Source organism: Pelophylax lessonae (genome assembly GCF_965119305.1).
Source record: "Pelophylax lessonae genome assembly, chromosome: 1".
Lineage (NCBI taxonomy): Eukaryota > Metazoa > Chordata > Amphibia > Anura > Ranidae > Pelophylax > Pelophylax lessonae.
Genome location: NC_138768.1, coordinates 595,953,660 through 595,969,510, shown reverse-complemented (window position 1 = coordinate 595,969,510; position 15,851 = coordinate 595,953,660). Strand labels below are relative to the sequence as shown.

General features: G+C 42.9%; 1 protein-coding gene across 1 annotated transcript in view; it reads left to right on the top strand.

The window, feature by feature from the left end:
* LOC309555824 (alcohol dehydrogenase 1-like) overlaps positions 1 to 15,851 on the top strand; it is an 88,604-nt gene that overhangs the window by 35,062 nt on the left and 37,691 nt on the right. Inside the window, exons 3-4 of the mRNA XM_082257990.1 lie at positions 4,863 to 5,001; positions 13,379 to 13,466. Of these exons, the coding sequence (XP_082114116.1) occupies positions 4,863 to 5,001; positions 13,379 to 13,466 (227 nt within the window). The remainder of the gene's footprint in view (positions 1 to 4,862; positions 5,002 to 13,378; positions 13,467 to 15,851) is intronic.

Genomic DNA, 15,851 nt, shown 5'->3' with positions numbered 1-15,851 from the left:
ACCGAACCCTGTCCTGCATCCTTCCCAGCTGCCAGCAGAGTTACCCAGTGCGTCCTGAAAGAAATGTAACGGCCCTGTCCATGCCTGCTGGACCAAGAGTCAGCAGTAATGCGCACCTACCTGCTGACCGCTTTGTCCAATGAGACCAAAACTCTACCTTCCACATGATGGTAGAGAGCCGGAATGGCCTTATAGGGACCTGCCACTGTGGTGCAGCACATTCCTGCAAATTCCAAATTCATGAAAGGGAGCAGAGTCTACCAGATAAAAATGCAGCAACTGTAATGTTAACAATTTGGCCAAGCTAGCATTAAGACGCTGAGCATGTAGATGGATGGGACAGTATTTCTTTCTACGGTTCAAAAACTGGGGTAGTGGAATTTGCCTGCTGCTCAAATCAATCGGTGGTGTACTGCTAGCAGATTGGGTGCAAGTCTCTGTAGCACTCATTGCTATACGATCATCCATCTCAATGCTGGTATTTGACAAGGCATGAAGTATAGTAGGGTTAGAGATCACAGATGAGGAGCAAGGTGATGTATGCTTGTTTTGATCTGGTGCCTCTTTCAGGTGCTGTTGCCAACAGACTGCATGACAGGTCGTCGTATGCTTTTGTCAAGCATGTGGTGCCCAAGCGGCTGGTATTCTGGCCACGCTTGATCCGCTTCAGACAGATGTTGCAAACCGCAACGCTGCGGTCTACTGTACATGTGCTGAAAGAAACCCACACTAATGAACTTTTGTGAGTCTGCGGGGAGTTTGCAGCACCCTGCACCTGTGGAGCTCTGTGCTGTGACGCAATAGGTTGGCTACTGCTATGGCGGCCCCTGGAGTACATCCTGCCTCGTTGGAGTTGTGCATCCTCCTCATCCTCCCCCTCCTCCTCCTCCTCCTCTAATCTGTCAGGCACCCAAGTAAAGTCAGTGACCTCATCATCCCTTCCCTCCTCGTCACTGGAGCAAACTTGGCAATATGCTTCAGCTGTGGCAACATGCCTGCTGGTTTTTTGTCTGTCATTGTCACCCCCTCTCTCTAGGCTCACGTTATTCCCTTCATCAACCTGGGAACCAACATCACAGCTTTCAAATTGCTGCACATACTCCAGCAGCATGTCACTGACACTATGATCGAATAGTTCAGGTGACTTCTCTGTGCATGATGGTGGGGCGACAGAAGGAGCAGCTGTGGAGAACGAGCCTGTGGAACGGGCCACTTTGGCAGCTGCGGTGGAAGGCAAACTACTGTGAGCGTGGGTGTCAGAGGATGAGGAGAATGAGGACGGCTTATTGATCCACTCCACCAACTCTTCCACATGTTGTGACTGAATAGCACGGGCAGCACCAGAAATAAGGGACGGGCATGCTCCGCCTGCAGAGGATGCACTATGTCAACTGTGACCACCACTTTTCACAATGGACACAGAGGCTTCTTGCCCTCTTTTCGTGGCCTGTGAGCATCAGCCTCTCCTTGTCTGCCTTTCGGACATGATGTGGATACAGATCAATATAGGGTATACGCAACTGACCAATAGATACTCAATGACCTGATATGATGTAATCAGTAGCCCTATAGATGAGCTGTGCTGCTTATAGGAAGTAAGCAAGTGACCGATTTAACAATACTCTCACTAATATGTAATCAATAGCCCTATAGATAGGGAAGGATGTAATGGGTATACAGTATACTCTATGACCTGATATGATTTAATAGCCCTATATATAGAGATCTATGTATGGTATATGGTCTATGGTATGCACTACTGAATATACTTCTCACTATTTGATCTCTGAACTTGTAAAAAGCACATATCTCTCTCCCTCCCTACACTGCTAGGAAAGTAGGAATGTCTCACTGCACTGTCTGACAAACTGCAAATAAACGGTTCTCTCCCTGCCTCAAACACATTCCTGTCCCTCCCTACGCTTCTAGGAATGTCTCTATACACTGTCTGACAAACTCCTAAAAAAGCTATTCTCGCCCTGCCTCACACGCATTACTCTCCCTGTTTCCTCGCCCGCACAATCACACTACACGCTACAGCTGCGCGGGCAGCCTTTATGTAGTGTGGGGCGTGTACTTGGCCCCTGAGCTATGATTGGCTAAAGGCAGCCTGCCTTTAGTCCAATCATGGCAGAGATCATTTGATTGGCCAAAGCATGAGTTCAGGGTGCATGCTTTGGCCAATCACATAACATGCTGCAAGTGTGGAGCGCGTGCAGTGCATTATGGGATCTCGAATTTCCCGCGAAAAAGCACATTTGTTCGTCTTTCGACGAACGATCGAGCGACCGATGTTCGAGGTGAAGCTAGCTTTGACTCGAACTCGAAGCTTATTCCGATTAGAAACCATACCTCTGGGAATATTGTACTGTTTTGCTTTGTATACATTGTAACTTTTAGTGTCTGTTGATTCAAACTTTCTTGACAGAGTTCTTCATTTTCCCTTTTCCTTACACTTTGGCAGTTTTCCTTTTCAGCTTACATTTATATTTTTATACCTTAAATATGTGTGTTGCCTTCTTGTGTCATACAAAAAGGGGTTTTATGGCTGTTTGAGGCGGTACCACATCCCTTGTAATTCTTCTTTTTGCACCTTTTTTGTGCCATTCGACGTAATGGCTGCACTAGGTTTCATTTTTAGGTTTTCTTTCCTTTATGTTCACCAGGTGATCTAGTTGGTAAATCTGTTGTTTTTCGAAAGAACAAACTCTCTTGCAGATGTAGAAGTTACAGGGATGACACAAACCATATACCACTGACAGGGTGTTTACAATGATCATCTTTTATTTATGTAAAAACTTCATCCCAAAAGGAAAAAAAAATGGTTAAGTAACTGCTTAGATAAGTGTTACTATGAGTTTGGCTTCAATTTGTATCAAAATCTGCTAGCACATTTAACACTACCCTGCCCCCAAGCTGACAATGCTGCTGTCTAAGGGTGCACCTGTGTTCCTTCATCCAGAGTGGAAGCACTTGAATACAATTGAATGACTGGTGAGCTGCAACATATTACATTTTTGGTTTTGGGTTCAATATCGCTTTAACCTTCCTAGCGGTATTCCCGAGTGTGGCTCTGGGTTAAATTTCAATGCCAAAAGCGGTAACCCCGAGCCACACTCGGGGTACCGCCAGAAGCATCGCTGGATCCTGGTAGAGGGGTTACTTACCTTATCCCCGGGATCCAGCGATGTATGTGGGCGGTGTGCGGCGGCGGATCTTCTTCCTGATGCTTTCTGTGCCCCGGCTTCTGTCTCCTGCGACGTGACACTCGCAGGGGGGTGGAACCGCTGGCAAATTCAAAAGTAAAACACACCTAACACACTGATACAGTGCAAAATAAAATAAATTACATTAGATTGCCCCCCAGTGCCCTTTCCTGCAGTTTTACTGTACTTTTTATACATATATACTTTAACTTATTTATAGTCGTTTATTATATTATAATTTATGATTTTGTGTTTCAAACTTTATCATACCTGAGATGTTATAAAGAACATCTCACAGTAAAAAAAAAAATCTTATGTAAATAGTTGGTTTGGGGTGCTCATTTTTAAGAATTGCATGCAAAATAATGGTACCGCTTTCAGCACCTAAAATCGGAAAGAATCATACCGCCAGGGAGGTTAAGTAATGATTTTTAGGCAGCACTTTTACTTTTAAAGAGAGTGGGGCAAAATTCACTCTTAAGCACACTTTAAGATTGGAGACTGGCATGGGATCTTAGTCAGACAGAACCTTTATTAGTTGCACTAGGAACTGCTCAGAACTGATACATTTATAAAACCGTTAACTTCACTAGAGAATAATTATTCCAGCATGCTGAAAGACAGGCCTAATTTGAACAAAGAACATAGTTAAAAACCAATATTATAAAATATATCAATTTTATTTTTAACCACCACCACTCCCACCCGCTGTAAAAACAAATTACGGTGGGCAGGATGCTCTCTTTTTCTAGGATGATGTCTGATGTCGTCCCACTATTGCCACGCTTGGGACACCTAATCACAAGCTGATCATCACATGTAAACAAGGAAATGCCAGTTTATCAACCTTTCTCCTTTCACATGACAGCATGTGAGGAGAGCTGATCGGCGGCATTTCCTTATAGGGGAGTACCCTGATTATCAGTGCCCATCAGTGAAGCCAATCAGTGCTGCCTTTAAGTGCCCATCAGTGCCTGCGCATCAGTGTCACCTATCAGTGCCCATCACTGCTCATCGGTGCTGCATATCATTGCCACCTATCAATGCCCATCAGTGCTGCATAATAGTGTCTCATCAGAGCCCATCAGTGCCACCTTATTAGTACCCATCAGTGCAGCCTATCAGTACCCATAAGCGCAGCCTCATTAGTGCACATCAGTGAAGGAGAAAATTACTTAATTACAATTTTTTTTAACCAAAACTAAGAAAACCTTTTTTTTTTCACAAAATAAAAAAACTGTAGTGATTAAATACCACCAAAAGAAAGCTCTATTTGTGTGAAAAAAAAATGATAAAAATGTAATTTGAGTGGCATGCATGCGCAATTGTCATTCAAAGTGCTCAACTTTACTCCCAAATTTTAGCAATGGTGGAGATGAGCAAGTCAAGAGACTACCATGTATATAGGCTATATTTTCAAAGCATTACTAGTAATTCTAATAACGGGTTATTAATTACATTAATGCCAAATTACTAAACCATAATAACTGATGTATGTATGATTGAGTACATAAAAACATAAAATCCGGCACTGCACAAAATGCTTCCTAATCTGGCATATTGCCTACTACTGGTTTAAACAATAACAGGCAGAGAAGCCAATTCCTAAGTCTGCATACTTTACATTTAACATTTCATTATTTTATTTGTATTTAGATTGTAGCTACTGGAATCTGTCGATCAGATGACCACGTGATAGAGGGACATATGAAAACAAAATTTCCAATTATTTTAGGCCATGAAGGTGCTGGAATAGTTGAAAGTATTGGTGAAGGAGTAACTACAGTTAAACCAGGTAGGCACATTTTTATTTATTTTATGGAAGTTTTCCTGCATTAAAGGTAGGGGTGCATTTATCATAAGGATCTTGTGAGCCTCTGCATGAGAAAGAAGGATAAAAGGAGCAGCAGCACAGTGCAAAATATACAATATGTGTTTATATTTTTCTCCTCTTTTTCTTTTTTTGACCACTTCACAACACTAAAGGGGAAATCCAGCAGCATAAATGGTGGGGGTATTAAGGGGTTAATGAGGGAAGACAGGCAGAGATTTTCTGTTTGTCAAGTAAATTGCAACAATTTTCTTTTTCTAAGGCTGGCTTCACCAGTGAGGCGGCTTCAAAGTTGCCCGACTCTGAAGCCGCCCTGTGCAGCGCGACTTCAGCGGGGCTTGCAAACTACTTCTCTAATAGAAGTCAATGCAAGTCGCCCCCAGAATAGTGCAGGAAACTTTTTCTAAGTAGGAGCAACTTGTGTTGCTCCGATTAGAAGGGTTCCATTGCACTGAATGGAGAGTGACTTGTCAGGCGGCTAAGTCACCTGACAAGTTGCCCCATTTTGAACCGGGACTCAGAGTGTGCACTGTAAATCAATTTGAGCTCTGCATATAAAGCATGTATGAATTGCCTCCATAAGGACATGTTGGTTTTAGTTTCTATTAAAATAACAACATTTCTATTAAAATAACAACATAACTTAATCAGTTACAAAAGAGTTGAAGCCTTACAAAAAAGTCAATAAAGGATACAAGGACATCATGAACTCTCAATGCCATTCTGATTGTGGCTCCTAGCCCTTGCAAGGATTCTGAAACAAAAATACCTTTTATATTTTGTAACAAATGGTTTTGTAGTAGTGTGTATACAAATATACAAATATTTGTAGCCATGGCTGGTGGCCACTTTAAGGTGCTGGTCCCACACAGCCTAAGCATTCTGGTTGCCACGCAGCTTGCCTATTTTCCCCAACTATTGCCAGACAGGGAAGAGGGGAGGAAGAAGGGCTTTGGCATAGCCTGCCTCTGCAGACTGCAAATGTAGGCAAAATTGCCTACATCTATGGCCAGATTAAACCCTACTTAGCGGACTAAATGCATCTCAGGAGAGGGCCAGGAGAGCAGGGAGAGAGGAGAAGACAGGAGGTATGTGGATTTGTCTGAGCAGAGGAGATCCACCGCCACCAGGGAAGACACTGAGGTAAAAGCAAGAGAGGAGACCAAAGCCGTGCAGCATGCTCTCTTTGCCTGACATGACTCCCTTTAAGAACAGTAACACAGGGACACTAGCCCCCAGGTACAGTGCATCTTACCCCTAGTCTTGCCTCATCTAGCCAGGACAGTGAGACCTTCACCTCACTTGCCCAGCCCTTATCTAGCCTCCATAAGCTTCCATCAGGAGACAGATTGCATCAAGAAGACCTTTGGCAGACATCAAATTGCCAGGCAATATTTTGGCACCCTCTGTTGTGATGAACCTTGCTCACACTAGTTTGGGACTACCACCTGTGGCAGGGCTTTTCTAAAGGGGATCCCATCACCCTTTCACTATGGATAGTTGAGACATTTTTTTGAAGATACCCTCTTACTTCTGTGGGTTACAAATACCTTCCTTTGAAAATTGAATGATCCACTGTTGAATTTAAAGGGACCTACAGCTGGTACATTTTTTGCAGATTTACCCAGGAGCCAATGGTTAGCTAGGGTGTGTTTGATTGTGGTTAGAACCCTGTATTTAGCTGCATCCTCCTTACCCCATACCAGGGATATTGGTTGCATTCAGTGTTGTTTATTATTATCTGCAGTGTTGTTATCCTTTCCCCCAATGCATTTCCTGTAAGGCCTTTCACTAGTGGCAAAAAGATCAAATACCAGCTCATTGTATCATTACATATTTATACTGGTATTGACCTGTTGCCTTTACTACCTTCAAACCTGTTTAACCAATACTTTTCAGCAGGACTTATTTCTGTTTTATTAAAGGCCAATTGTGTCAATATTGGTTGTGTCAGTGTATTGTCGGAGCCAGTTAAAGGGTGGGTCATTACTGGAATCATGAGGAGAACCCAACATTTCCAGCAGCTTCTTCAGAGGGTCATTATTACATGGTTTTAGAATTTAAGCCCTTTTCCTGACTAGAATAATCAGCTTAGGGCGAAGGTGGTCTAAAATGAACTAAATGCCTTTGCTCTAAAGCACTACAAAGTGAATTAATACCCTATAATCATAGCCCACAATAGCACAAAATATCAGCACAGGTTAGGATATTGTATTGAAGTATGTCTTGAAAGTGTCTAATTATAGCATTTATTAGTATAGTGCTAGCTTAAGCACTGTTACAGTAGTGCTTAAGAATTATTTCTCGTATAGACATTAGATGTATGTAGACATAGGCATGTACACACAAAATGCATGCATGTATGGATCTACAAAAAAATGGAGGCAATTGAGGGTGGAATAATAAAAAAGAAATATGGCCTTGCCCCAACCTAACTTTGTGTGACCATTGTTTAAAGCTCAAAACAAGGTAATTGTAAAGGGATTTTTTTTTATTATCTTTATTTAATGGTATGCGTCAAATTACCACAACATGACAAGATAACATGAATGGTCTCGTGGACAAATGTATGGAAAAGGGTTTTCCATCCCTACCTGCAGCTCTTTATAATAATATGCACAATAAAATATAATTGTGATACCGGTAGCCCTTGTAGGTGCCTTTTTCCTTTGTTGGTTTGTTTTGCAATTTGCAGGACTTGTCACCAAAAAGGCTGAATATTTGGACAGTCCCAAAAGATATGAAATATTGTACCTGAGCTCCGCATCGCAAGCAAGAAGAGCAGTGTTGAGGAAACATGGATGTTAGAACAGAGGGAGTCTGATACCAGTGTGACAGGGTTTTATATGTAGTCTCTTGGTATTTGCTACACAAGGAAGATTTGTGGGCAAAGAAAATACGTTGATTCTGGTCGTTAGCAAAGGTTGTATTCAGGTCCCTTTCCTATTTGGATAGATATGGAGGATCCTGCTGGGAAGATAAATCTAGCAGGATATGATATGAGAAAGAGAATGATTTACGAATGGCATCTTCACACAGGCAGAGGTCTTCAAATGGAGTCTGCTAAAGCCTTCAGGGTCCAGAAGGGAATGTAGAAAGCAAGACAGTTGCCTTAGTTTCCATCTGTCCATAGCAGAACTGGTGAGGGATCCATACTGATCTGAAAATTGAGCCCAGCCTGAGGATCGTGAGAACATACTGTAGACGTCCTGACGATGCTCAAATCTGTTTTAATGTGAATGTGACGGTACTAACCGTCACTATGAGTGAAAGATAGATAATTAACAGTTTGGATTGCTTCCATATTTGTCAGAAATATCTTCATATAGAAATATGAAGATGTAATACCACCTTACAAAGAGTATTCCATGCTTCGGTGTGAGAGAGACACACAGACTGTCTTCGCAGACTTCCCTATTGGTTGTGTATTGGGAGGGAATGTGAATTGCCCCTTGTCTCATTGTTAAATGTTAATGACCTCGCATTGTTCTGTCTGCCTTGGGATGAACTTGTTATGGGGTGTGTGTGTGTGTGTGGGGACTGGCTGCTAGAGGGAGGGGGGTTTGTCCCATATTGTAATTCTCTGTGTACACTGTATGTGTAAAACTCTGTTTTCAGTGGATTGTGAATCTCACGTCCAGTCCTCAACAAGGTCCACCTGGGTGGTAACCTTGTGGGGGAAAACTGTATATCAGTCTGTTTCTTGTTCAATAAAGTTGAGTTAGTTTACCTTCAATCTAGAGTCCTGTCACTCATTGAGGGAATCTTCTACAAGGGATTGCTATGCTTGCATACTCCCTTGGATAATCACTAAGCTCTTGTAAGAGCTTGTGCCAGAGCTTGTTCCTGCTTCGCTCTCTGGGGAAAGAGAGGGTCACCCGTGGGAACCTGGAGCCTTGTCGTAGGTCCAGGGTGGGTAAGAGACGGCGAGACCCTAACCAAGCTGCGGCGGTTTGTGGGATCTGAAGTGGTTACGGTATCGGGTGGAGTGCTTGGAGCCCTCTGAAAGCACTAGGAGCATCCGTCAACGGAGGTGCCCGGTTGGGTGCTGGTTGATCCGTTACAGTGAAAGACCCTGTTTGTGTAGCCCAGTGCTGGGTGGCCTATAATGGGCATCATTGGTGAAGGAAAGCTTGTTATGTCTGCTAATTAAAAAATTACCTTTAGAGTTCTATTAACGTCAGTTTTAATAGGGGGTAGGATTGGTGAAGACAAGAGAGAGGGAAGGCCAGCTATGGGAAATGGCACTGTTCCAAACAGACTCATAGCTAAAGGTAAAGCCTGCAGAAGGACATTGCACCTACCAAACTAGGAGATGGCCAAAAATTTCCACTTCTCAAAGTCTGATGCTAAGTTTATCCTAAAAATATGTTAGAGGTTGGATGGGATTTTAGTTCCCAGGTACTGAATGGCTTGTGGGGCCCAACAAAAGGGGAAATTACGAGGAAGAACATGGAGGGCCTGGCCTGCGAGGTGAGGGTGACATTAAGCACCTCTGATTTTTGCAGATTCACTTTGAAGTTTGACAAGTTTCCATAGATGCTGAGTTCTGAAAGAAAGACAGGTAATGAAATATTGAGTTAGCGATATACAAAAATAAATCATCAGTGTATGCTGCAATCTTGTGGTGATATTTGTTAATTTCCAGACCTTTACAATGTGGATTATTCTGGACATGTAATAGGGGTTCCAATGATAAAACAAAAAGGAGTGGAGACAGGAGACAACCCTGTAGGGGATTTTTTTTTTTTTTTTTAAATAACAAACATGTTATACCTACCAGCTCTGTGCAATGTTATTGCACAGAGCACTCCTGGCTCCTCTCCCCTTCTGAGTGCCCCTAGAGCAAGAATGATTTCAAATCCTGACTAGAAAACTTATGAACTAGATTGCAATGAAAAAGTTAAACCTTAAATGTTATCACTTGCTACCTGCGAAAAGTAATCTGAAATTCCCATATGAAATACTTGATATTTAGTCCTTGCTCACATGGGGAAATTATGTCTGTGCCCCTTGCAGGGCCATGTTTACCTTAACAGGGATGCACAGGTGTTCTGTGCATCCCCATGCGGGAAGTTCCATTCATGTCTACTAGGACAAAGTGGCTGCATGGACACAGCCACTGTGTCCAAACATGGCATCCATGTGAGTGCTTGTGTGTGTCCCTGAACTCACCCTGGGTGCACTTCTGTGTCTTATCTTTGTGACCTTGGCTGCGATTTTAGAGGGTTTTTTAACCCTGTACTCCACTCCAATTCCATTTTTCATTGTGTGCCTGTGGCTCAGCCCATCCCCGCAGCTCAAAATCCCCTCTCAAGCATTGTCACCTCTGAAAGCACATTGTCCATATAGCAGGCACATTGTACAGCTATGTTCACAGTGCAGGAAAGATGGCTTCCAAGAGACTGAGAGATGCTCTTAACAATTGACAACTCATCCAACTTGTACATGAGTGCACTGAAACATTTGATACAAGGGACCCGACCTATAAAGACCAAGGCAAGCAGGACCGAGCATGGTTAGAGGTAGCAAGACTCTATCCCGAGGATTGGGAGAGATTTTTGCCACAGAACGGTCCAAAAAATGTGAGTTCAATAATGTGTGTCACCCAAACAAGCATCCCTACTGATAGATTCTTCCTCTATTCCTACTTTAGTGTATAGGAAATCCCAAACTAGATGAGATAATATAGCGCTTGCTGGTGTGTGCAGAGGACAGTAGGGGTAGGTTTACAATATAAAATTATTATCCTAAAAACTCTAAAATTCTAAAAAGGCTGTACCCTTAAAACATAAATATCATAAAGGTTAATATAACTATATAAATAATGTGCCACAATCAAGTCAAACAAATCACAATAAAGGTAAAGTGCTGAGTGAAATTCAAAAATAGTTCATAAGTGACTAAGTGATGGGTATTCCAAAAAGGTGCCAAAAAGGAAAAAGTGCAACTGCTTGGTGCTGGATCCTCCAATGGCCCAGGATATCCAATCATGCAGATGGTAAGATGTAAACTCACCAGATAAGGTGGGTCTCAACTGCCTTACGGCAAAGAGGCCAATAACGCTTTAGTGACCCTCCAGGTCAGAACGATGGTGACTGCTGGGCTCCTATCCCTCTCGGCCGGAATCCCCCAGGTGGGGTAAAAGGGTTCCTCACGGTCCTCCAAATAAAATTCAGGGAACAAAATGGACAGGCTCCGGATGGTGCAGTACCATTAAGATAGGTTTATTGAATTTTAAAAGCAGACAAAGGATAAAAACCGCTGTACAGAGCCCGCTTGTGAATGTCTGTAGCGTGGAGAGCGGCTTGCGTTCCAGGCTGACTTCCGGGCTGACGGCATGCGTTCCACCTGACGCGCGTTTCGTCAGAGCGTAGTGACGTCACTACGCTCTGACGAAACGTGCGTCAGGTGGAACGCACGCCGTCAGCCTGGAACGCAAGCCGCTCTCCACGCTACAGACATTCACAAGCGGGCACGGTTCAAAAAATGCATTGTACAGGGTGCAAGGTTCAAAAATGCATTGTACAGGGTGCAAGGTTCAAGAATGCATTGTACAAGATGCAAGGTTCAGAAGTGTGTTTTGTACAAGGTGCAAGGTTCAGGAATGCATTGTACAGGGTGCAAGGTTCAAAAATGCATTGTACAGGGTGCAAGGTTCAGGAATGCGTTTTGTACAGGGATGCAAGGTTTAGGGGTGTGTTTTGTACAGGGATGCAAGGTTTGGGGGTGCGGTTCATACAGGGTGCAAGGTTCAGGAGTGCATTTTGTACAGGGTGCAAAGTTCAGGAGTGTGTTGTACAGGGTGCAAGGTTCAGGAGTGTGTTGTACAGAGTGCAAGGTTCAGGAATGCGTTGTACAGAGTGCAAGGTTCAGGAATGCGTTGTACAGAGTGCAAGGTTCAGGAATGCGTTGTACAGGGTGCAAGGTTCAGGAATGCATTGTCAGTGGTGTATTTTGGTTTTGTGCTGCCCTAGGCCAGGCTAAAATTGGGTGCCCCCCCTTCCTATGTAAATGTGCCCCACTCCTCTTAACGGATGTGACTCCCTCCAAATTTGAAAGACTACGAGTCCCAGCATGAACCCCTGAGATCTCACGAGAGAGAGGGAGAGGGAGAGGGAGAGCGAGAGAGATCAAAGCTATAGAGAGATTAGGGGGGTGAGAGAGAGAGGGGGATGATAGAGAGGGGGGAAATGAGAGGGGGGGATGAGAGAGAAAGGGGGGATGAGAGAGGGGGATGGGAGAGAGAGAGGGGGGTGAGAGAGAGGGGGTAAGAGAGAGGCGGCTCTGGTAACCAATGGCCAATAGAGTCCCAGGTGGAGGGGAGGGGTGGCTTTTTTGCTGCCCCCCTGCAAAGTGCCGCCCTAGGCCTGGGCCTTGTTGGCCTAGGCTAAAATACAGCACTGTGCATTGTACAGGGTACAAGGTTCAGGAATGCATTGTACAGGTTGCAAGGTTCAGGAGTTTAACTGCAAAGACACCAATTAATTAAACATAGCACACTTACGTCCTAATATCTAGCAGCATACAGGAGCTGAGGGAAGAATGGTGGCATCAGATGGATCATGGATAATAAATGAGTGCAGCCTATAGCAGAACATGCAGCAGTGTGAGCATCCATCCAGCACAGCCAGGGATTGGTGGGCAAGCCAGCGGAGCATACAGCCGCAATGAGAGCGAGTGTGAGTCAGTGAGTGGAGCTGTCAAATCAAAGCTCTGATGTTGGGAAGGGCGGGGCCAATATGTGGGGCTCCACCCCTTTGCCCCCTGCTTAGGCAAAACAGCCAGCGTTTATACATTAGTGGGTGGGGAAGAAGGTGGAAGGGGACAGGATCAATTACTGCATGTGCACCCACAGCTGTGTATAATCACACTGTATTATACACAGCTGTATGTGCACATGCAGTAGTTGGTCCCGCTCACTGCCACCTTCTTCCAATGTGTAAACGCCGGCTGTTTTGTCTATGCACGGAACAAAGGGTCAGAGCCCCACCCATCCCCAACATCAGAGCTTCACTCACGGACTCGCATTCGCTCTCATTGCGCTCTCATTCAATTTTTAACCGAATGGGTTGTTTTAAAAGGTGATCGTTTACAATCACTTTAAGCCCTTCCCTGCTGCACTGCATTTTGTACATGTAGTAAACTTATAAATTATATCAGATGCGTCAAATAAGAACTCAAAAAGAGCAGTAATACATAAGGGGCCAGGCTGTAAAAAAGAGCAACCAGTCACTTTTTTTTTTACTATGATAGAAAGTTAATGCTAAAAGTAGTATTGATGTATTTTTTGGTGTGGATTTTGTAAATTAGTTAAAATGTTACATCTATATTTTTTTAGGTGATAAAGTAATTCCATTATTTACCCCTCAATGTGGAGACTGCAGGGGCTGCCATGATACAAATAGTAATTTTTGTCACAAAATGGAGTAAGTATCTATCTATCTATCTATCTATCTATCTATCTATCTATCTATCTATCTATCTATCTATCTATCTATCTATCTATCTATCTATCTATCTATCTATCTATCTATCTATCTATCTATCTATCTATCTATCTATCTATCTATCTATCTATCTATCTATCTATCTATCTATCTATCTATCTATCTATCTATCTATCTATCTATCTATCTATCTATCTATCTATCTATCTATCTATCTATCTATCTATCTATCTATCTATCTATCTATCTATCTATCTATCTATCTATCTATCTATCTATCTATCTATCTATCTATCTATCTATCTATCTATCTATCTATCTATCTATCTATCTATCTATCTATCTATCTATCTATCTATCTATCTATCTATCTATCTATCTATCTATCTATCTATCTATCTATCTATCTATCTATCTATCTATCTATCTATCTATCTATCTATCTATCTATCTATCTATCTATCTATCTATCTATCTATCTATCTATCTATCTATCTATCTATCTATCTATCTATCTATCTATCTCACTGTGAGAAACCGGATAAATGAACAGCCACAGATTAAAATGATAAAAGGCCTGGTTCTGACTGTCCTCACTTTTGGGGCCTTGAAGTTAGCAGCAGCAAACATTGGTCTTTTTTTTGTTTTCATCTATGGCTGTTCATGTATCCAGTTTCTCACAGTGTAGAGCATCTCTTTCCTGTACAACTATACCCCTGCTTGGGAACAAGTTTGGTATTTCTGTCTTCCAAACAAATGCTGCTGTTAACAGATTTGTGTCGGGTATTTCTTTTCATACTATGCTGTATGCAGTGCAAGGTCTACTAGAGCCCAGTGAGAACATGCCCCTAAGCATAAATCCCCCCCCCCCGCTATACAAATCCACCCCTGCTGAAATCCCCTTACCAGAATGAATCTTTGCCCCCCCAGCTCAAATCCTCTCATTCCCCATATGCCCCCAATACAAATCCGCCCCTTCCCCTAAAAAAAAAAAAAAATTCCACCCTCCTAGTATAAATTCTCCACACCTCAAATTTTTCCTGTGAGCACAAATCCCCCCCCCCCCCACACACACACTCAAAATACCCCTCCTAGCACAAATTCTACCCAATCCCTCATCCTAGCACAAATCCCCCCCTAAATTTTCCCTCCTGGCACAAACACCCCCAATATTTTCTGTTAGCATAAATCCCCCCCCTCCCAATGCAAATCCCCTCCCCTCAACCTCATTGTGGTGCCCCCCCCCCCCCCATCTCACAAGATACCACAATGCCCAGGGCAGCTGCCTCTCCTGCCATCCCTCGCCCCAACCCTGGCTGTATGTACAAAATGTCCACTTTTTAAACTTTTATTGACTGTTTATGTATAAATACAGTTTTTGTATATTCTATACAGTTTCTATTTACTTTTGTCAAACAATAGTTCCAAAAATTAGAGGGACCTTTTCTTTTCTTTTCTTTCTTCTTCTTTTTTTTTTTTTTTTACTGTATTGTGTGGGGATGATGGCCTATTTCTAAACATCCTACCACAAAGAAGTGTATTTTAATCCTGCTAAGAAGATCCCCCTTTTCCTTCCTTACAAGTAGTGGGAGTGCTCTCCAGTACAGTTTGATCACATCAGGCATCCAAATCACATCTTACACTGCACAATGCGCAGATTGTGGTAAGCCATGGAAGAGTTCCATTCAGTTAGCAGCCCAGTCTTTTTCTCCCACCTCTACTTGCATCAACACACTCATTCCCTCTCTCTCTCAGCAGCCAGAGGATGCCTCTCCTTGCACTGCTGTATCAGCCAAGCAACACCCTCCAATATCAAATCAGACCCAGCCAATGTGGCTGTCCCTCTGAACTGGAGACACTCCAAAGCATTGCAAAATGGTCTCCTTAAAGATAGCTGCAGAACTTCTGCATTAATGAATATTCAGTTGAGCCCTGTCCACATTGCAGAAAGATATTGCAGCAGCAACAAAGGAAGACGTTCTGCAACAGTTATCAGCTATAAAAAACAAAAGGGTTCCCCTGTAGGTGGGACTTTAAAGGCACTGATATTTCAGAAATTACACATAGGTAAGAATACAAAATTGTAGCTTTATTGAAATTATTTATACAAAATATATAAAAGATAAAAGCAGAGGCAAGCAAAATTATACATCACATTACAGGGTTGAACATCCACTATAAAACCCCCATGTAAACACCCGACGCGTTTCGGAGAAACACTCCTTCTTCAGGGGTGCCTTGGGAGGGTGGTCTGTAAACAATCAGTGTAAATGTACATGTTATACATATTGCAAAGTCAATCTGGCAAGAAAAAATAATCAAGTCAGAAAAAGTGCACTTACATGTTTCACTGTAATGGTTAAA